The following is a 23,565-nucleotide window of genomic DNA, read 5'->3' as shown; positions in this document are numbered from 1 at the left end:
TCCAATCCCGGGATCTCCGCGATGATAGTGGCTCAGCACTCCGACCTCCAGCAGTCAAAGTGGAAAATTGGAAGTCCCGCTGTGAAACTAACCGCTTCTCCTCTTCGGAAACATCGCGGTGCAGCAGAAGTAGGAACCGTTCTGGGAAGCGGTGGCACACATGTGCTTGGCGTTCTGAGAAGTGCCGGTATTATTATTCGTAATACAGGTTTTTATTAGATTGCGTAAATATATAAATGTGTCGTTAAATGTTCTTGGTTCTTTCGGTAAAGTCACGTAGAAGGGAAGTAATACAATAATACAAACTCATTCAGACGCTGTCTCCCCGACAGACCTGGTCTTCACCTGAGGACGGCTGCTTGCGTTGTGGCCGAAACGTCGTGAGAATTATTTTATGATGTTTTAATTTTATTATTTTATTACTTCCCTTCTACGTGACTTTACCGAAAGAACCAAGAAGATGAATCCCTGCAGTCACGAAAGCTTTAAATCGAAATGCGTCGTTAAACTCACCACAACCAACGTCGTACTCACATTCTAAATGTTGTTGCTTTGCTCTCCAACACACCGGTGCGCTGTACGAGTAACGAATTGGCATGTTCTGTTTTACATGACAAACCTCACTAATTGGTTGTGTCGGATGGTGGCGGGTTTAATAACAAAACATTTATATATTTACGCGATCTAACCCAAAACAAAACTGCATTATGGATGATATTGGTCTCGAAAGCCTACATGTTAAACTTTATTATTAATATTAGACTTATTTCACCCAGCAAACCCTCGCCGAGGCTCATGACTCTCTTTTTCAGGAGGGTCCTGCCAAGTTCTCGCGGTACGGGGTGGGATTGCGGGCAATCAATCGCAGGTTGGCAAAAACGCGTCAAACGCGGTGTCGAAATACGTCGCTGCGAATCGACGAGCAGATCGATGCACGAAAATTTGAGTCCGCGGTCCACTTTGAGCAATGCGGTTGCACCACGGCCCGCAATCGGTTGCAGACGTCCGCACAGTTGCACGCCAACGAGTAACCTGCAACTGATGTTCTGTTGTAGGGGATTACCTTGCGTGCACCCTGCTTAGGTTAGACTGCCAACAAGCCAAGAATTGGTTGAACGTTATTGGTAATGCGGGACAGAAGTTGTTATTTAGCAAAAAGCGTGCTATTAAACTGTGTTTAACAGGGCGTAAATTCTAAGTAGGGAGTTTTTCATTGTGAATGAAATTAGGGTGACTTTCTAAATGGCTAATGCCGTTATTAAATCTTCACATTGATCAGATCATCGCCATTTCGCATGAGCTTAATGGGGTATTCGCATTAGCGTAACATTAATTGGATGATGTTATATTACAATGCGTGGTGGTTGGCCCGCTGGGTGATCGTTTTCGCCACCGTGCCAAGGACATGGATTGTCGAAGCCACGTTTGCCAATGATAGAGTGAAAACATCATGGGGGGAGGGCGTTAGACCCAAGAAAACGTGGACAAAAGTATATCGCTGTTGAAAACCCAAAACATTTGTAATCACAAAATCAAGAAGTAGCCGTATTAATAGAACGGCATACAAAGAGATATATTGTTTGGCTCTGCTGGTGTATCACGTGTTGTTCACGGTTACAACCGGTGCTTAATAACAGTCCAGAACACGCTGTTCGCTAAATAATATTTGGCACGCGACATCCGTCTTGTCAAACAACAGGGGGTCCCACAACCAGATAATCGGAATATAGGGTGCAATAGCGTAGCATTGTCGGGGATTACTATGGATGACTCTGTACGTACGGTTGAACTTCTTTCGCACCGTACGTCAGCCAACTGCGCTAATCAGAGGTGCGGAGGGAACGACAACAGACTAAACACTAAAAAAGCAGTTCAAAAGGAATGACTTCATGCTGTAGCTTGTACTCTGGTGGTTAGCGCCTTGCCCCGATCAGCTCCACTTCACGCCATCCGAGCAGCGTTCCAGAATATATTTGTGTGTATACATATCGAGTGAGAAATTGAGCGCTGGTTGCAAGCACACGTTAACCGCAGAGCAGGCCCCGACATTCACTGTCGTTAGTGCATCTCTGTGTTTAAAACACGCCAAAGTGTCACTCACAGACGGCGCCGCGACGTCTCATGCTGAGCTATCGGCGAACACAGTCAGAAGCATGTTGGACTTCTTTCGCACCGTACGTAGCCAAGCGTGCCGATCAGGCGGAGGGAAATCCACCACGACCCGAACTCGAATGCAAAAGTGCCCTAATTGTGAGGCCACACTTTAAGAGATGTGCCAGCCAAGGTGGGGAATTAAACGCTTCTATGCCATGAGGCCAGAAAATTGTACCATCGAGAATGCCTTCCCTTCCACAGCTAAACAGTCTGATTTAATTGCTCCATCTCCGCTGTGGACGTGACACACTCTCGGATGCGTTCCATTCCGTGGCTGCTGCTCCCTTTACATTCTTGAAAGCGTGAGTGAGTACAAAGATCCTCACTTGACCATTTGCTGCAATATAACAGCGTGGTAACGATGCGAAAAGTCATAACGACGTATAATTGACTGCCCTTTGTCACTCCACTGCTGGATGAAGGCCTCCCCAAACCGCTTCAGTCATGGGGGGGGGGGTCGTTGAAGCACACGTCTGATCGCTGCACAGTGTGGGTTGGTGAAAGGGATGAGAGTTGAGTCCATGGCTGGTGCATAGCGGTGCACACCAAGTGCTGTAAATATATTTCCCGTAGCTAATTGCATCCTGCTGTATATGAAAAAAGTCAATTACAGGTAAATAGCTCACTCAAATAGTCCGTGGACTAACCTTGCACACAAAAATCCCCTACAGACTTTTAACAATTACAAGGGAATCTTTAAACCGCGGAGTTACACGAAAACATTCCGCCGTACGTAAAACTCCCCGTTACTTCAATTGTCCAAATTCTGCATTTCACAACGAATTCATGCGTCTCCCACCTGCTTGAAGATGACCGTGAACGATCGGTCGATTGATTGATGTTGGTGGCCACGGTGTTAAGCTACGATCTTCGGAGTCCCCAGTTCCTCTTTGGGAGGGGTGTTCACCCACCAACACACACACCCACAGATTGGGGCCTTTTCTTCACATTCTTTGGGTCTTCCGGTAAAGAGACTCCGGCGCGCGCCTCTCCATTGCTCAACCTATCATCGTCCAAACGCGACGAGGTAGAGGCGGAGGCGGAGGACGACGAGGAGAGAGCTGAGACGGGAGGAGGTTATATCATGCCGGCGAGCCACGGTGGAAGAAAGAGCCCCACCGTGCCCAGCAGACACACGACGACGAAGACCCAGAGGAAGATGCGGTCGATCACCATGGCCACGTACTTCCAGTCTTCCTTCACCTGGACGAGGAGACACCCCCCACCAGCGCACCTCCAATTAGCACTGTTGGTTACGTGCGGTGCAGAAGAAGTTCAACATACCGTACGTGCATATCAGAACTATTCCTGGGGCTCCCCTTTCACGCAAGACCGAGGGGAAGGCCCATCGTGGTTTCGGAGACCAATTGGCAGGAATTTAACTCGGGTGAATTTCACTCGCAGCGCATGAGCACCACCACCATCAACGCTTACACCCCCCCCCCCCCCCCCATTTTCACCAACCCGCACTGACCAGCGTGGTGAAGTATGGTTAAAAAAAAACACGTGACTGACAGCTCGGGGAGTCATCATTCATGCATTGGTTGATTGACAATGGGCAGACGTATTCATGGTATGAGACTGGAGTCCAGTGCTGGTTCAGAATCACTCGCCACTGATTGTAGCCAAGGCTGGGGATCGAACTTCAGGTCACCACGGGGTTCATAGCGCTTCACACCGAGTGCTGTGAACATGCCGAGAATATTTCCCGTAGCTAATTGCATCCCGCTGCAGATGAAAGCAACGTCGGAGCAAGGAAAAGGTTTGCGCATAGAAGGAGACCTGGTGCAGGCAGTGATGAGAAGGAAACTGCCACTAATTGGACAACGTTTGAAGAAGGATAATCAACAACGGGCACATTTAACGTGTTGTTGTTGTTCGGAAAAATGGAAGGAACCGGAAAGAGACGGAAGACCTCACAGAGAATGGATATATTATGTGGATCTTTCGGTAACGTCACGCAGATAGAAAAAATAATAAAAGTAAATAAAATAAAACTACGACGTTTCGATCACAACACAAGCGATTATTGTATGTCCCCCCCCCCCTTTTCCCCTCCTGATGACGATCGCTTGTGTTGTGATCGAAACGTCGTAGTTTTTTTACTTTTATTTTTTTTCTATCCACGTGACTTTACCGAAAGATCCAAAGCAAATGAATTCCCGCAGTCGCGAAGGTTTTAAGTCACAAACAGAGAACGTATTTTTGCGACGTAAGAGGCCGCTGCCGGGAAGATGGGGCCTACGACTTGATCAGAATTGGCGCTCCAAGACAATGAAAGTGGACGCCAATGACGACAAGTGCAGCGGACACGCGCGGGCTCTCTGCCCCACGGATCACGATGATGATTGCTGATGAAGACAAAATCCATTCACATTCTGGGGCTCACTCAAGGAAACGCTTCGCTCGCTCGCCCGGCCATGCGCGTGACCGCTGCCCGGCTGACCCCCCCCCCACCTTCCCCACCGCAACTAACCGAGAGGTGCGCGTCCTCGGCGCGCAGGTGGTTGGCGATGTACTGCACCCCCTGCACCGCCAGCACCAAGCTCGGCCGGGGAGGTCGCGGTGGCCGCAGTGGCCGCGCTAACGGCGGCGGCTGTGAAGAAGCCGCGGCCTCTTCCTCCTCCTGCTCCTCCACCTCCTCCTCTTCCACCTCCTCCACCTCCTCCTTCTCATCCTGCTGCGTATGCTGCTGCTGTTCCCCGCACGCGCAGCGGCACGCGCACCCGCCCGGCCACGGTGGCTCTGGCTTGCCGGCATCGCGCGTGCCCAGCTCGCACGGCGTCGCCCCGGGCCCCGCGCCCACCGGCACGGCCCAGCAGCCACCGCCGTGCTCCAGACGCGCCTCGAGCTCCTGCGCCACGTGGCGCTGCCGCTCGCGCTCGTGCAGCCACTCGCCGTCGCCGTGGCTCGTGCCCCACGTGGTCACGGCAGTGGCCTCGACGCCCGGGCACGCGCAGCAGCGGGGGAGCGGCGGGGGGCAGCCCGCATCGTTCCCGCGGGGCGGCGGACGCTCGTCGTGGAAGACGCTCAGCTGCTCCGGCAGGAGGAAGTGGTGGTGCGGTTGATGCTGGAGGTGATGCTGCTGTTGCTCTTGGTAGTGCTGGTGATGGTGACGCGCCTTGTGGTGGTTGCGCTGCCCGCCGAGTGCGCACGGCGGGCGCGCGGTGCGGGCCAGGAGGAGCTCGGCGCGCCGCTGCTGAAGGGGAGGGCGGCGCATGACGAGCCAACGCGGCACGCGGTCGAGGAAGACGCGACGCACCCAGCGCGGCATGCCGTGCGTCGCCGGCGAGCGGTGGTGCACGTTGAGCACGAACACCGTGATGACGATGGAGAGCGTCACGAAGATCATGGTGAAGAGGAGGTACTCGCCGATGAGCGGGATGACGAGCGACGTCGACGGGATGATCTCGGTGATGAGCAGCAGGAAGACGGTGAGCGACAGCAGCACGGAGATGCACAGGGTGATCTTCTCGCCGCAGTCCGAGGGCAGGTAGAAGACGAGCACGGTGAGGCACGAGATGAGCAGGCACGGGATGATGAGGTTGATGGTGTAGAAGAGCGGCAGGCGGCGGATGATGAACGAGTAGGTGATGTCGGGGTAGATCTGCGGGCAGCAGTCGTACTTCTTGGTGTTGTACGTGCCCACGGCGTGCACGATGGCCCACTCGCCGCTCTCCCAGTAGTCCTTGAGGTCCACGTCCCTGGCCATGCTCACGAGGTCGATCTTGGCCTTGTCGTAGGTCCACGAGCCGAACTTCATGGTGCAGTTCTGCTGGTCGAACGGGAAGAAGGTGACGTCGATGCTGCAGGAGCTCTTGTAGATGGCGGGCGGCTTCCAGCGCACGCGGCCCGTGTGAAAGAGGTGCGCCTTGGTCATGTGGGTCACGGCGAAGTCGCCGTCCGCGCTGGCCGGCGCGCGTGCACACAAAGACAAAGGTTCGCCCGTGTAGCCGCGGCAGACTGCTGGGGCAAGTGCTGTTAGCGAGCGGCGCCTGTGAAGGGCGAACACCGCGCACGGAGGGGCTGGCGAGGGATCACGCTACGCCGTCGCGTGACGTCACTTAGGGGCCCTCATCGTGGTGCTATAAGGAAGGGTCGTTGCCCGAAACGTTACCTATTAAAATATTTTTTCCCGTTTATGGCCTACAGTGTTATTGACCAATGTGTAGAATGTTTTTTTGTTTGTGTAAATATGCATCGAACTTTAGGTATGGGTGGTGGTAAAACATTCAAGGGGAGGGAGCAATTTAACATTCAAAGAGGAGGCTCCCAAACCCCTAACAGCCCCAGGCTCGCATTAAGCTGAATCCGGTCCTGTCACCACGACACACAAAGACAAAGATATCCCCTAGAGCCTTAACAGACTGTTGGGGCAAGTGCTGTTTTGCGAGTACCTTTGAAGGTCGGCACGGCAAACGAAGGGGCGGGGGGGTGGCCAGCACCACGCCCGACCACCTATGTCTCCCGAGTGCCGATGTTCACACGCCGCACCGGGTACTCATTTAATGCTGAGTCGACCAACAGGAGGCCCAGGACCTGGTCCAGATAATCCTCACTGGTATTGAACCGTGAGCGGGAATCGAACTCGGGACCCGCCGGTTTCGTAGCGCGAGCGCGCTAACTGCTGCGCCTCCGCTCACCACCCCAACCCACCACGTGCACGCACGTGGGCACGTCCCGGCACGTACTTGTTGTAGAGGACGATGTCGGGGACCCATATGAGCTCGGAGGGCACGCGGATGGACGTGACGTTTTCGTAATCGGCGGGGTTCCACTGGAGCTTGTAGTCATCCCATTCCTGCAGGGACAAGGCCGCGGCTCATGAAGTTTGTGCCCACGGGATCATTCTTCAAGAGGCCGGTCCACGACCTACCATCACCGCAGAGGTCGCAAACGGGTTTTGATTCCTTACCAGTACCCGGCCGCACCAGGGTCGCAAACGGGTACCCCCACCTCTCCCAAGATGTCTGACCAGTGTCAAAGAGTAGCTCAAATACCAGTCGAGATGGGGCTTCCTCTAGAGCTTCCTCTAGTGGAGGCCCTACCGCCAGCAGTGGCTTGAGCGAGCAATTGCAGGGCTGCTCCTTTGCTTATCTCAATTTGCCAGCGTAGTTATACTCGTGATAATTTGCCAATGGGAAAATTACAAATCTCTGCAGCTCAAACGAGAAATGGGATTGTGCTCATCGCTGACGGCAGCCTTGAGCCAGTGGTGGAAATTCCACATTCCTCCTGACGGGAGCCAGTCTCTCGCCATACGTCAACCGCTGTTGTTGCAGAGTGCACAGTTAATAGTCAACTCCAGACATTATATTACGGAAAAAAAGCCATCCTGTGTGAATGTAACGTTAAAATGCAAGTGTCAGAACAATACATTTCGATTTAAAGATTTCGTGACTGCAGGGATTCATCTTCTTGGTTCTTTCGGTAAAGTCACGTAGAAGGGAAATAATAAAATAATACAAATAAAACATAATAAAATAATTCTCACGACGTTTCGGCTTGCGTTGTGGCCGAAACGTCGTGAGAATTATTTTATAATGTTTTATTTTTATTATTGTATTATTTCCCTTCTACACGACTTTACCGAAAAAACCAAGAAGATGTCAGAACAATAGTCAGTATTCATCGCTATCAAGGCAACGATTTTGGCGTGACATTCTTTTTTTTGGCAAGAATCACGGTGTTTTTTTTTATATCATGAACGGAAAGGTCACGGAATCAGGTGTCACAGTTCCCATTACTCACGATGCGTGACATTCTCGAAGGAAACTAATGGACAGAGCCTAACAATAGTGTGCGTCTGCAGACAAACATTACCAAGACTTCATGGAATTTATTGAAATTCACGATTTATGGGACCATGATGACCTCTGTGCAAATACTCATCACAACAGAGAGATCTCATTATGTTTTGTCAACCACCTGTGTGCGAGATGAATGCCATACCTGTTTTAACCACACGTTTGTGGTCATCATCTGATTCTTTTCATCCTGAAAAAAACAACAACAGGACAAAATGCCTTTGAATGCGGAGTATTTGGTAATGCAGCTGCTGCTGCTGCATTGGCAGTGGTGTACAAGCACAATTAACAACGAAACACCACACGCTCATCAACACAAATGCATTAAAATAAAAAAATAATATAATCAGTGACATGTCAGCACAATGATCCTCGCTCGCCAGAGTGAAGAATGGCCATAGGGTCATTGCCTAAAACGTCGACGATGACATCTCTTTTTTTTCGTACCTTAAGGCATCGTTGTTGACGTGTGGATTGAGTTGTGTTAAATACAGTCACACAGGTGTGTACGGAACTCTGCGTAACGCAAGAGGCAGCCAAAACGTTGAAATTGTAATGCGGGCGTAAATGGGCGGGGCGGATATGACGATCCGAGAGGGAGGAGTCAGGGTGACGTGGGGGAGAAGTTATAGCGGGGAGACAGGAAGCTATCTGGGGCAGTCGGGGGAGTGAAGGGTGGTGAACACGTTGGGTGGTCGCCGTGCCTCAGCCTGGTGGCTGAGGGGCTCATGACGGCGCCAGCCAGCGGGGTGGAAGAGAGAGTGGAGGATTGAGGTTGGAGATGGCGAGATAGCCACAGAGGCCACGAAGGGCTGAGGTAGGAAGTGGCGAGATAGCCACAGAGGCCACGAAGGGCTGAGGTAGGAAGTGGCGAGATAGCCACAGAGGCCACGAAGGGCTGAGGTAGGAAGTGGCGAGATAGCCACAGAGGCCACGAAGGGCTGAGGTAGGAAATGGCGAGATAGCCATAGAGGCCACGAAGGGCTGACATGGGGAGGTGGCGAGATCGCCACGCACGGAGGAACAGGGAGCAGCGATGGAGCTGCTGGGGGAGCAGCCAGAGGGCTGTACCAAGAGCCTGCAGCGGAGCTGCAGGAGCGTGGAAGGCTACGGGAGCGAAGGCAGATGTGGGGCTGCCAGGGAGAGAGTCTCAGGAGGAGTGCCGTGTGGGAAGGAGAACGCGAACCCCAAATAAAGGACACGGAGTCAGCAAGAAGTGTCTGAGTCCTTTTATTACAAATGCACCACGTTATTCTAAGGCAACCAAAAATAACAAGAAGATATATATCTATATTTTCGAATTTGGTATAAAACAAAAACTCAATATTTCAAGATCCCATGAGAATAACGTGACGGAGCAGCCCTTTAACAGTTGTATGGCAGCACCGAAACCACAGGTAAGGGGCCGTCCATAAATGACGTCACGCACCGAGGGGGGGGAGATCAGACATTTGTGACGATGTGTGACGAGGGGTGGTTGGGAGGGGGGTGAGAAATGTGACGTCACATCAAAATGTCTATATTTATTTAAAGTTGCGCATTTTGATGTGACGTCACATTTCTCACCCCCCCCCCCCCGTCACACATCGTCACAAATGTCTGACCCCCCCCCCCCCCCCTCAGATGAGTGACGCCATTTATGGACGGCCCCTAAGTTGCTCAGTGTGCCCTAACTGGTCAAATACAAAGCTGAGTTTTACTTAGTTCATCATCATCACCGTCGACCTCAATCAATTACTCCATCTTTATGTTACGTGCCAAGATCGCCCTGAATAAAGTGAACATCAGTGCGCACTACAACGGAGCGGGAACGGTACCGGTGGGGGGGGGTGAAAACCGTGCGCAACGAATAGCATAAGAAAGGTAAGTAGTAAAACAAACAAAAAAGTAAAGAGTTTTAATTTAACTTTTTTTATTTCATGGGATGGTTGAAACCTGCTCACACGCTGGCCGTGTTGCAAGCGCGCGCAACAACAACCACAACAACAGCAGCAACAGCAGCAACAGCAGCAGCGCGTGCAATGCGCGTTGTGCCCAACTTGTTGCGGAGGCACGGGGTGACGTGCAGAGGGAAAGTGTGACGAGGCACACGCTCATTTAAAAAGGGCACCCCCAGAGGCAGCTGTTGCTGTGCAGCACTAAATGACTCAGCGCCTGGCCTGAGTCATTTAGTTGCCAGTAGAAGGGGCAATGGGTGCTGCTGCTGCTGTGAAATCCCAATTGCGTGATCCGTTTCCAATGACTTCAGGGGATCCTTAACGCCCACTGTGAAGCAGACGGCTCCAAATCGTTGCTTTTCAAACAGCCGCATTGATAACCAGGGTGGCCTGGCGGAATCGAACTGCAAACCTCTGCGTCACCGCCCCAGACACTCATAGCTACACTATCAGAGACGTAAAGAAGCAATATAAAAACATCGTAATTATCATCATCAGCCATGTTTAATCCACTGCTGGATGAAAGCCTCCCAAAAGATGTTGCTGCCACCTCGCCCGATTCATCCGATGCGCACGAATTGATTCCATCGCACCATCTCCCCTCAGTGGACGTGTTCTCCATCTTTCGGGCCATTCGTCCATCGGCTGTCACTGTTGTGGGAAGAACGATTCGCTTTTGACCGGACCTTGTGTGATCTGAGCAGCAACTCTGGCACAACAAATACGGACTTTGCGCCGAGACTTTGCTCCGAGACTGGAGTCGGCACTAGGTGGCGACTTTTGCGTGATCGTATTGTAATCTTGGTTCTTTCGGTAAATTCACGTACATAGAAAATAAAAAAGTACAAATATATAATCATTTAGAAAATAATAAGAGCAAATAACCCACGACGTTTCGGTCGCAACACAAGCGGTCTTCATCAGGCGGAGAGAAAAGAGGTAGTATTGATAGCTTTGCTCACTGGAACGGCTTTCGACTGAGGGTTTCCCCGACAAACTGGGATGCTTTTAAGACAAAGCAGGATAATTTGCGCAGATAATTAATAGATGAATGTTGCTGGACTCATCACGGGGTTTCCAATTCGATCTCACGGGTGTGGCAGCTGAAAGAATGGCACATGTTTCTTGAATCCCTGAAATCTATGTCCACTCAGTAAAGTCAATAGGTTTGCGATATTCAGTTAACACCTAAGTTTTCGCGACCAATATCCACAATAAAGGTGTTTTAGTTATATCACGTAAATATAAATGCGTCGCTAAACCGGCCACCACCCGACACAGCCAATTTGTAATGTTTGTCACGTAAGCACACCGGTGTATTGGAGAGCAACTCCATAATATTTACAATTCGAGTACGACGTTTCGCTGGTGATTGCAACCAGCTTCGTCGGGCGATTCGCCGTAACGGTGAAGAATTGTTCCTGTTACGGTCGACCGGTAAGACCGGCAGGATGTGTGTCATGGGGCAAAGTGTGGGTACTCCCCCACTGCGCTTTGACGTGTGGCCAGCATGGAAGAGTAGACCAAATGACCTATTCGATGGGCTCTCCAGAGTTCCCGCTGGTGGAGACCCATTTGGTAGCGGCAGCTTTGAACAAGCAATTGCAGGGATGCGCCTTTGTGTTTATCTATTTGCAATGAGCGACTTCCGCGACACGTCGTGTAGAGGGTACTCTTCTTTATTTCACAATCGTGCACAGCACAGGCCAACGTTATCTTCTCGCTCTTCCGAGTACACGCTTTGGATATTAACGTTGTTACAGACTACGCACACGCCCGTCCACTCCCGGCCTCGCCGCTGGCTGACGACATGCCGGTAATGGTAGTGGAACTCCGCAGGAAATCCGCCACGTGGGTGGCCGATCGACGGAGAGAGATGACGGCGAGCAGCGACGAAGTCCGGACCCAAGGCTCCCCACACCGACCACGAGTCCTCCTCCACCTCCGCTTATATAGCCGCAGGCGCTGCTAGGCTCCACCTCCGGTCACGCCCTCTCGTGGAACCTTCTAGCCGGTTCCCGGAGTATCTCGGCTAGCCCCGCCCTCCACCTGTGGCCCAGATACCTCTCCCTTTCGGATTGGATGATGTTTATAGTGGTGCCTGTACCCTCACTTCCCTTTTCCAACCAGTAGATGTCACCATCTCATTACATATTTAAAAAAAAAACTGTAACTCAATAATTCATAATATAGGTTTTTGGGTCAGACTGGAAGCAACAGGAGAGCTTCACCATTCTTGCCCGATGAAGCTGATTGTAATTATCAGCGAAACGTCGTGCTACTCAAATTTTAAAATGCTGTTGATTCTCTCTTCAGCACACCGGTGGGCTAAAGAAGTCTATTTATTGGTCCTTTGAAAACGTGACACATTTTTTACTGTTTGGCTGTGTCGGGTGGTGGAGGGTTAAGACACATTTATAAATAACGTGATTTGACCCCAAAAAACCTATATTGTGAATAATATTGGTCGCGAAAGCCTACGTGTTAAATTGTAACTCAAAAAGTTGACCCGTGTAATGTTTTCTGAAACTGAATTGTTTCCTTTGAACGGCAACTATTGCCGCTGTGTGCTTGACAGCAGTCCTGATTACAACTGACTAGTTGGAATCTGTCAGCTGCGGTGATTTACCTCGACTTAGGACTCACTTTGCAAATCGACTGAAGACTTACATCGTCACGGATAGATGTATTCAACCAGATATAAATTATGTATATATGCTTTAATCTTGATTTGAAGCTTTCATGACTGCAGGAATCCATACTCTTTGATTATTTCTGTAAAGTCACGTAGCTTTCCCACCTGATGAAGGACGATTGTGTTGCGCCCGAAACGTCGTGATTTATTTTATTTTATACCTACGTGACTTTACCGAAAGAACCAAAGAGTATATAAGCTTTATTATTTTATTCTGTCCGAGGAAATTCTCTCACATTTTTATCCAGATTAATGACACTTGAACAAGTAATTGGTGAACTGTGGTCGAACCGTATGACTGATGTAAGATAAAAACTGAACGCTCACCACAATGCCAGTAAAAATGCGAACGTTGTGCCAACGTTGGTGTGTGGTTGGAACCGTTTACTGGGTTCGTTCTGTACCAGGAATATTTGCCCTCGGGAAAAAAAAATAATGTCCCCTTATAACAGAGATTGCCCAAAAACATTGCCTTTAATATATATCCTCCCCTAGGATAGTGCTGTTGATGAATGTGTAGCGAGCTTTTGCTGTGTGTACTTGTGCGCCTCTACAGTATCACACAACAAAACATTTCTTCGTTGTCGTTTCTACGACTCGATGCAGCACGGGGAGGCCTTCATCCAGCAGTGGATTGACAAGAAGGCTGAACACTTTCACAAAATAGATTAATTGGAAACCCGGCAAAAAACGGTAAACGGTTCATTACGTGTCTCTTTTGCAATAGGGGAACATGGGATCAATTCAAATATCAGCTTATCAATGATCTCGTCCTCATCAATCAATCTACGGGCCCTGTACACATTGACACAATCACTAGGTGGGATATCGATGCCCCTGTTGGCCGTGTACGCTGCGGTGACGGGAGCGGGGAGACGTGAGCTGTGAATGAAAACAAGTCGATGCGAATATGAAGTCAGAACTCCGCGCATGGTTTGTCGGGTTTGAGCATTGTCATCCTGTTTCGCAATGGATTGATGTCAAACGACGTCGCTACAATGGGAGGCGCCATAAATCCTGCAAGTCCAAGGCTTACTGACCTCATGTATACTTCACTGTGAGCCTCAGCATCTATGAGAGCGTGTTATCGACAAGACGTTCCCCGGCGCTCTGATTCTGAAGGATTTCACACTTTATCACTGATAGCGGGCAAGCATACATCTTAAAGAGTGTCTAAAATGCGCCCGCAATACATCACCAATTCAGCCGTCATAGACACACACGCACGCACACCCCGTGGGCCCAAGCAAACACGTGCCCTTGCCGAACGCGTGGCGTTGAAATTAACGTGGTAGATATTTGACGGTGGATTTCTCAATCCACTGCTGGATGATAGGTATTCCCATGCCATGGGGTTGTCCGATCACACGATAACCTATGCACGCTGGTCAGTGCGGGTTGATGATAGGGAGTGGGGTGGGAAGGTCTTGCCACTGATGTTAGCCGTGGTCAAGAATCAATCTCAAGTCACCGCCGCTCCCTGCTCGCGACATATGCATTGCAAAGCTTTTGATGAAGGTTACCTGGCATGAACACAACTATTCTGTCAAATCAACTCAACAAATGCATCAGTAACACAGACACACACGAACACAAATACACATTCAAAGACCCACACACATAAGCAACACGCTTGAACCAAACACACACATTCCCAAACACACAAAATACACGATTGTTCAATCGTACATACTCTCCCCATACAGACACATGCTGTCATAAATAGACAAAGACCTTCCCCCCCACCATTGCCTTTTAATAGACTGTTAGCAAGAACCTGTGCAGGTTGGCATGGCTCACGATAGACACGCACAAACAACATGCAATACACTCATGTATTGTATGTTGAACGTTTTCGCACCATACATACTTACATACGTCGTCAGCATCATGCACCATCACGCACTCGCGCAAATAAATTCTCGCAAAAAATCACACTCACATTACTCTAAATATATATTGTTTTAAGGCAATGGACAGCTACAAGCATGAAGGCTGCAGAACTTCTACACGTGGGCCAACGTGGCGGGGGTGGTGGGGCAGGTCCGGCCGACACGAGCATTGACATCCCTAAATGCTTACCCCGAGCTCTCAATACTCTGATATTGCACTGTGTTTGAGTTGTACGCCTTCTGGTGTCATCTGGTCCAACACCAATGGGGACTAGGCTCTAAAGAAAGCCGTCTCGGGTGTGGACCAATCAACTTCAAGGACAGTGCATATCATTATCATTATCAGAGTTGCTTCTTTTTGTTTGCTTTTTTGACTACTTGTGTCGTGGTCATTACAAACATGATGCCTTGAATAAAGGTGTCAGTTTTGTACCAGTTAAAAGGGTAAAAACCTACTATCCCTAGCACGCTTGGTGACATTGCTGACACAACGATAAACTGTCGTTGCTTCGACTCGACACCACCGCTCACGAGGCTTCGGCCACGGCGCGACACCGACGCACGGCGCTCAACTCTAGTGGCTCCGCACTGCTGTTGCGGCTGCTGCTGGTGCCGCTTTCGGGCGCTCCACCGAGGTGGACAACCCGCATGACAAAACGAGCGTGGTGCCAACTCCGCAAGTGACTTTGCTCTTCCCCTCGGTATGAGAAGAAGAGACTCCGTGACACTTGGCGCCGAGATAAAAGTCACCCTTGTGGGTGATTGGCTGCAATCATCCTTATAGGTAATTGGCTCCATGCAATCAGCCCCACTCCACCCCTTCCCCACCCCCCCTTGCAGGTGATTGGCTGCACACTTGCAGTTGATTGGCTTGTGAAGCAGAAACGATGACTCAATCCCTAGCAACCACTGAAACGCTCCCAGCATTGCTATCTGTGAGGATGCGCATGGATACTTGATCTTTTGACTTAAGCCATTTTAGATCCTACAACAATAGTTGCATGTTGAATTTTGCATGCTTTATCTGTACACGGTACCCTGGTTTTGGACACACACACACGCTTCTGTGTCAGATTATAAGATGCACTCCTACCGTTGCGCTTTAAAATACAGGGGGGGGGGGGGACTGCAGACAATAACCACGGTACACATAGCCCAAGGTCAAAGTTACTGCAGTAAAATCTAAAAAGACTTCCCCTAGGTTGACTCAGCCCTAAATGAGTACCTGGTGTGGTGTGTAAACATCAGCACTGGGGAAACTAAGGTGGCCGGCTTGTTGTGGCCACACCATCCCCCTCGTGCAACTGTGTCACAAAATGAATAGGTGCTCGCAAACATGACCGCTTGTCCCACCAATCTATAAAAATAAGCGTGCGTACGTGTGCGAGTGTGATGCTCGCAACAAGCGCTGGGCGGCTAAAATGCAGCAAGTTGGCACAGTAGGGGGCACAGGTGTGGTGCATCTACCAGTCATCTCTGTCAGTCAACCCAACGCACCGGGATCTGTCCCGTGACCTCCTGCCGGTGAGACTTTGATAGCCTCGGAGTGCACCTGGCGTTGGGACAGAGCCGCCGTGACAATGTCACCGCCACTTAGTGGCGAATGGCGGCCGCTGCTGTTGTTCCCGTTGTCGTTGTCAATGTGTAATGACGGCTTGACACACGTCTCTTGAGATGGAACTTTAATGAAGACACGTGCACTTGACATCCGGCGCAGACCCTCGCTGCAACAGCCCCGAGTCTCCCGCACATCTCCCTTTTATATATAAACTCGAGGCCACGCCCCCCTTCTCGATCATTCTCGCTGACTCTCTACCGGCAGACTCTACTGTCACCTGACCACGCTGCCTTCTCGAACATTTCCCTAACCACCAGTCCCTTCACACTCACAACTGATACCGCTGTCATTACCTCCCGTGGCCACCAGTCCACTCACACCGCAGGCTGACTCCACTGTCATTACCTCCCGTGGCCACTAGTCCCCTTGCACCGCATGCAGGCTCTATTGTCATTACAAATGTACTCACCACATCGATGAGCTGAGCGATGGACAGGCCAAAGGTGATGCTCACGATGTCGGTGATGTTGGGCACGGGTCGCGACCAGCGGCTGTAGCCCGTGAACAGCACCCGAAACAGACGGTCCTCGGCCAGGGAACGCTGACGACTCATTCCACACGCTGCACAAAGATAAAAAATTAACCCGTAAAAACAAAGTTTTTTTACTATAAATCTTTATAGGCGTGCCAGCCCACATTGATCTTTGAAACGGGCGGCTAGAGTCCTCTCGTCCTCTGGCTTGAGATGGCTGCCACCTATGGGTCAGATGATTGCCTGCCACCATTAAGCAATTGGTAATTAAATATAATAATTGTTTTGTTCCTAAAATGTTGAAAATCTTGGGAGAAAATTTTCACGAAAATAAATTGTCACGCACAACGAGTCTGTGTGCAAAATGTCAGCTCGATTGGATCAGGGGAAGTGGGTTAAAAAACGACCGAAAGATTTGCACGGTCGTAAGCGCGCAAGCAAGCAAGTGAACTTAATATAAAGGATTTAAAAATACACCGCCATGTGGCATTCACAGACCGTTGGGGCAAGTGCCGTTGAGCAAGCGCCGATGAACAGCGGCACAGCGCACGAAGGGACGGTGTGGGCAACAATCACGCTCTGGCTGTCTCCTCGGCCAAAAAAACTGGTATTTATTTGAGGCTGAGTCAACCCTGGGGAAGACGGCAGGACTGTTACAGGGATGTTGACTGTGAGCGGCAATCGAACTTGGTTTTGTCGGGTCCGTAGCACAGTATGCTAACCACTACACCACCACTTTGTAGCATTCATATTTCCTAACTTCGTGCATGGCTCACTGAGATGCATAGATGGATTGCGCCTCATGAATATAAATTATTATTCCAACACATAACCCCACACGTGCGAAGTCTCCTTCCCATATTTGTCCATCCACATAAAAAAAACATGATGCCTTGTATAAAGTTGTCAGTTTTTGTACCAGTTGAAAGGGTAAAAACCTATTACTGTACCATATTTTGCCACTGGTAAAGGAGGTCTCATAGTGTAAATGCTTACCCGAGCTCTCAATACTCTGATGGTGCGCTGTTTTTGAGTTGTACGCCTTTTGGCGTCATCTGGTCCAACAGCAATGGAGACTAGGCTCTAAGAAAAGCTGTCTCGGGTGTGGACCAATCAACTTCAAGGACAGTGCATATGATTATCATCATCAGAGTTGTTTCTTTTTGTTTGCATTTTGACTGCTTGTGTTGTGGTTATTGCAAACATGATGCCTTGTATAAAGGTGTCAGTTTTTGTACCAGTTGAAAGGGTAAAAACCTACTACTAGAAGTGTTTTTGTTACACATTCCATTAGCTACCATTCTGGGAGTGCGAAATTTCAGCAGCATCGGTGCACCCATCACAATAAATGCAGTCTCATCTCGCGTTGAAACAATGCTGCTGAAATTACGCACTCACAGAAGGCTGTGTTCGGCTGCTGGCATGTCTAAAAGAAAAACTTTTTTTACGTGGAGAGATTTGAAAAGAAGACATTCTCATCAATGACCCTCGATTAAGTCTTCTGTTTTGCCTTTGCCGTGATGATGTGGCATGCGGCGCCCAGCTCTGTCAAGTCTGGTAAAAAATAACGAGGCATAGCTTGGAAATAAGAAAGAAAGAGCATATCTCACAACACCATGAGTCTAGAAGTGGGAGAGACCTACATGTAAATGCATTGTCTTGAGTGGTGTATTATTACACAACTCACACAGAAAAGCACTTTAAAAGTCCCGTGGAAGACATGCATATTTCCCAGGACATCCATAAGAGGACGATCCTGGGAAACACAGGACAGGTGACAACCCGACTAAAGGCACCACGAGTCAGTGGAGTGTGTGTGTGTGTGTTGAACTTCTTTCGCACCACCGTACGTACCCAACCGTACTAATCGGAGGTGCGGGGGGAAGGACAACAAACTAAAACACCAAAAAAGCAGTTGCTTGTATCTCGTGGTGGCGCGAGATGCAAGCAAAAGCTTATGCCCCCAAATTACTCAAGGCTCTGTAGACTCACAAACAAATAAAATTCTGACGGGCCACCAAAAATCGGCTAAAATGCAAAGCCTAAATAAGCATAACATGTTTTTTCTTTTCTTCTCGCAACACTAATAACAGGATTGGATTTCACCCAGTCTATTAACGTCAATTATCTCACACGGCTGCGTGATGCAATTAAGTTACGCAACGGGTCCTGTGGTCACGCGAGGCACGGGGCTGATGGGGCTTTCATCCGCATCGCGGTAGTAGCGGCAGACATCTGGTGACGTGACTGGGGGCATCACCCGTGTCTCTCTCTCTCTTGTGTCCCTCACCTCTTCTAAACGTCCCCCCCCCCCTCTCTCTGGTCTCACGTTATCCCTCCTCTCTTCTCATTGAACACATCTCAGTCGTCCATCTCTGCTTATCGCGTATCTCCTGCTTCTCATCTAAGCCTCATATGTTTACACATTTCTCCCGCCTTCGTCTTTAAATACTTCTCTCATGTCTTATAGGGTGCCACGGTGGTGAGATGTTGACTACCTCGTCTGGTATGCAGGAGGTCGTGGGTTCGACCCTGACGCCTGTATATATTGGTAGGCTTGCATGTCTCTCTCCCCGAGGTCGCGTGGGTTATTCTCCGGGTCCTCTGGTTTTTCTCCCTACATTTAGAACCAACACGCGTTTAGAGTGTTGGTTTGCTATGAATTCCCACGTGATAAACCACCTTCGTTGAGCTATCATTTGTGGCCAGGTCGCTTCTGAAAAATAGCTATGTAGCTCAGTGGGCCTCACCTGGTAAAATATAAAATTGTTTATAGCGTCGAGTACGTATCCTGAACACACATTATCACTTGTACCTCCGATGATCTCATCTTAATACATCGCTCCGCTGTCTTTTCTACAGATTACTTGTCCCATCTGAACGCATAATTCCTGTCTACCGTCGTTATTCTTTACGTCTGTTTACGCGTGGCATGACGTGTCTGCCGTGTGTCAATCATCACCCCTGGACACCCTGGCAAACTTAAGACGTGAAATCTCAAGGGATGTTTTGTTCCAGGTGAAATAATTTAGCAACGTTGTGTTTAATCGTTGTTTTCTAACCTTATGAATACATACTATTTGGTTCTTTCGGTAAAGTCACGTAGGTAGAAAAATTAAACAAAACTAAAATTAATATATCACGACGTTTCGATCGCAACACAAGCGGTCGTCCTCAGGCGGAAACAATCATCCAGCAGTGGAACTCCTGCACCAGCGAGAGAGCTGTTATAGCAAGGTCATATATGTGAATACGCCTGTCACCCCACCTCATTTGAGTGCATCTCGTGAGAATTGTACCTATCTCAATCGCGACTCAACGGATCTTTCGTCGTCTCACACGAATGGATATATTTCTCTGTCCTTCCATCTCTCTTCCACCTTTCCCATCTCAACGCGTCTTCTCTTATATCTCTATCACCGAAGTTACATATATCACTCGTTTCTCTTAGCCCATCTCAATGTGTATCCCACCGTCGTATTCTGACCCTATCTGTAAATATCTATAAACTATGATAATTGGTTTTTTACCCTTCTATCTGGCAACAAAACTGACACCTTTTTACAAGGAGTCATGTTTGCATAGACCGCAATACCTGGAGTCATAATACAAACAAAAGAACATAACTCTGATAATGTGCACTCTCCTTGAAGTTGATTGGTCCACACCCGAGAGAGCTTTCCTTCGAGCCTAGTCTCACATTGGACCAGATGGCGTCATCTGGTCCAACCCATGTGTGGACCAATCAACTTCAAGGACAGTGCACATTTTCAGAGTTATGTTCTTTTGTTTGTATTATGACTGCAGGTATTGCGGTCTATGCAAACATGACTCCTTGTAAAAAGGTGTCAGTTTTGTTGGCAGATAGAAGGGTAAAAAAACAATTATCATATTTTTACTGGCAAATGAGGTTCCCATAGTGTAATCTATAAACTAGTCAAAAAAGCTTCTTAATTTGCCAGGTAAGGCCCAGGGAGCTATGCAGCTCTTTTCCATGAGCGATCTGGTCACAAATGATAGCTCAACGAAGTGGCCTATCACGTGGTAAATGTATAGCAGCCAAATACTCTGCACGCGTGTTTCTATACGTGGAGGTAAAACCCGGAGAACTGGGAGAAAAATCCACACGAGCACGGGAAGAGCGCGCAAACTCCAAATATACGGCAGGAGTCAGGATCGGGATCGAACCCATGACCGCCTGTATACCAGGCGAAGTAGTTAACATCTCGCCACTGCTGAGATCGAACCATCACAACCACTGTGGCATCTCCCTTCGTTTCTACATTTTCAATAAAAAAGGTTAACATACTACATTGTGCCCATTATTGTGCTAGACATTTCTATGTGTGCGGAAAATCGGTAACCGGTGAAAACCGGAGTTCCCCCAGATTTAAACAACGCAAATACAAACGAATGTGTGTTGCACTGTATCGAAATGCGCATGCTCTGCTAGGTTGACTCAGCCTTAAAGAAACATTATGCGCCTGATGCGGGAAGCCTATGCGGTCCGGCCGTTGTGTTGGCCATCCACCCCCTCGTGCGCAGTTGCTGCCTTAATAGGTGCTCGCTGATTAGCACGTGACCCATCAGTCTACAATACTACACGGTGGATATTCGTCTGCATGTGTGTATGCGGATGCGCGTGTACTACGTATTTTAATGAATGGACACTCATTAGTATATGTGCATGCATGGTATGAAAGTGCATGATCCATGTACACAGGGCTCTGTGGAGCAATCTATCATCTAAAGTACACATGCCTCGTATATGTGTGCTTATGATATAACGCGTGTGTGTTGTATGCGTTCCAGCCTTAACATGTACTCGCTTATCTGTATACTGTTGAGGCACTTTCCCCAAAGGTCCGTAATATTGCATGGTGTAAATTCGTCTATATATGTGTACGCGGGTGTGAATGGATGAATGGACGCTCATTTGAATGAACAGACGGATTCATGTAAGTGTATGATTCTATGCACAGAAGTGCATTTAACGTATTTGGTACGCATTGCCCGTTTTGCTCAGTAAATGAATGTGAGGTTGAGCAACACGCACGTGTCGTGTGTTCGCGTTTGCAACTTACACGTCGCAAGCAAGGCGGTCCCACACAGCAGCATGCCCAGCATGCCTCCCTCGCTCCTCATTCCGACAACCCCGCCACACTTTTAGAATTTCATGAGTTGCACTCCCCGGACCCGGCCGAAACCCACACTCCGACGCTGGTTGCAAAGCGGGCGGATCAAGAGGCCGCGTCGATCAGAAGTTCCGAAGTTCTCCCGGCCACCACGACGTGGAGAGGACACGGGGGGACCGCTGAGAGGAGGAGAGGAGAGGGCTGGTGCCAGCGAAGATGGGTAGTCAAGGCTTCCGCTTTGCCCTTATCGCTCGCAGCCTTGTCCCTTGATGCTCTCCGCGCCCGTGATCTCCCGGCAAAGAGCAGCGCGGGCTGACTTGACCCCGTCTTGAGAATCTCTTGCAATCGCGTTGACTCGAATGGCATTGAACAAATTCGAGCTCGTTAACAGTGCCGCTCGCGCGAATACAAAACCGATGGTTGTGATCACGGTGCCGTTTGCGGTGGTGGTGGTGGTGATGATGACGATGGCTGATTAACCAGCGTCCTAATGATAAAGTCGCTGATGATAATTACGGCAATGATGATGCTGCTGGTTGGTGGTGGTGGTGATGATGATGATTAGATTTAGCAGCAGCAACAGCAGCATTTGGATTACACTACCACAGCCACACTCGCTCTGCGTAAATTGCGCAATATCGGCAGCACCGTCTCTTCGAGAATGAGGAGTGTGAGTGTGTGTGGATGGGTGCACGTGTCTGCTTATGGGGGGGTCGAGGTGGGGGCGAGTGGGGTGTGTGGAGGGGGAGGAGGGGCTGAGTGGAGCTGCGTGCATGCTTCGCCGCTCTGAAGTTCGCACACGCACAGCGCAGAGCGCACGTGTGGAGTGTACACACGGAGACAGACCCAAGCACGCACGCACGCATGTACATATATGCATACATGTACAGTAACACAGATATTTACGCGCATACTGTGAACATATCTGCATGGTTCAATACATGTACGCATACATGCATGCATGTAAACAAACAAACAAAGACAAATATCCCCAGTATAGCCTGTAACAGACTGTTGGGGCAAGTGCTGTTAGCGAGCACCTATTGAGGCCGGCACGGCACACGAGGGGATGGATGGCCAGCACCACGCCCAGTCGCCTTTGTCTCCCTCGTGGCGATGTTTACACATCGCACCAGGTACTCATTTGAGGCTGGGTCGATCTAGAGGAGGCCCAGGACCGTTTCAGATAATCGTCACTGGGTGTTGGTCGTGAGCGGTAATCGAACTCGGATGGCCGAGTTCGTAGCGCAGCGCGAACAGCTCCACTACCGTTCCCTCCAACATGCATACATGCATACACCCACGTACACACGTGTACGTACAAGGATGTGCTGTTTGCATGCATACCTAAATTCACGCAATCGTGACAGCGTACACACATAGACCACGTGTGTACCACGTATGGATGTAATGCTTTACTGGCTGCGATTACAGCCCCGTGGAGTTCATATCCGCAGCACCGGGACAATATGAAACGACAACAGCAATCCCGTGGCATGACATTTGACGCCGTATTTGAAATTTGTTTGAACGTGAGATGATGTTTGATATCAACAATGCGCGGTTTTTAGCAACAATATCATCACGCCGCACTCTCCCGCATTTCATGGTTTGCGTTTTCTTCAAAGAGGAACGCAAAAATGGAATCAGGTGGCCCCGTGGCTCAGAGGGCAGTAGAGGACTGAGTCAACGTTGTTGATGTGGCAAAAAACCACGCCCGGCCGCCTTTGTCTCTCCAGTGCCACCGTTTGTCGAGTCTATCTCGGATCAAATGTGTGCCTCTGATATGGTGGCCGCGTGAATTGAATTCGGGTCGGCGGATTCGTAGCGGAGTGCTCGTACCACTCCTCCAACC

General features: G+C 49.5%; 1 protein-coding gene across 1 annotated transcript; it reads right to left on the bottom strand.

Moving 5' to 3' along the window:
• Positions 1-22,364, bottom strand: LOC133353216 (neuronal acetylcholine receptor subunit alpha-2-like). The gene is given in 7 exon segments (XM_061569290.1): positions 1-3,357; positions 4,631-4,699; positions 4,702-6,062; positions 6,846-6,955; positions 8,107-8,151; positions 16,513-16,664; positions 21,660-22,364. Coding segments are annotated over 7 exon segments (1,995 nt in total). The 5' UTR covers positions 21,721-22,364; the 3' UTR covers positions 1-3,160.
• Between the last annotated feature and the right edge of the window lie 1,201 nt (positions 22,365-23,565).

The sequence above is a fragment of the Lethenteron reissneri genome, chromosome 43 (genome assembly GCF_015708825.2).
Source record: "Lethenteron reissneri isolate LAM-NWPU_2019-01 chromosome 43, ASM1570882v1, whole genome shotgun sequence".
NCBI lineage: Eukaryota > Metazoa > Chordata > Hyperoartia > Petromyzontiformes > Petromyzontidae > Lethenteron > Lethenteron reissneri.
The sequence above is the reverse complement of the archived record's forward strand: the minus strand, read 5'-3'. Positions and strand labels throughout refer to the sequence as shown.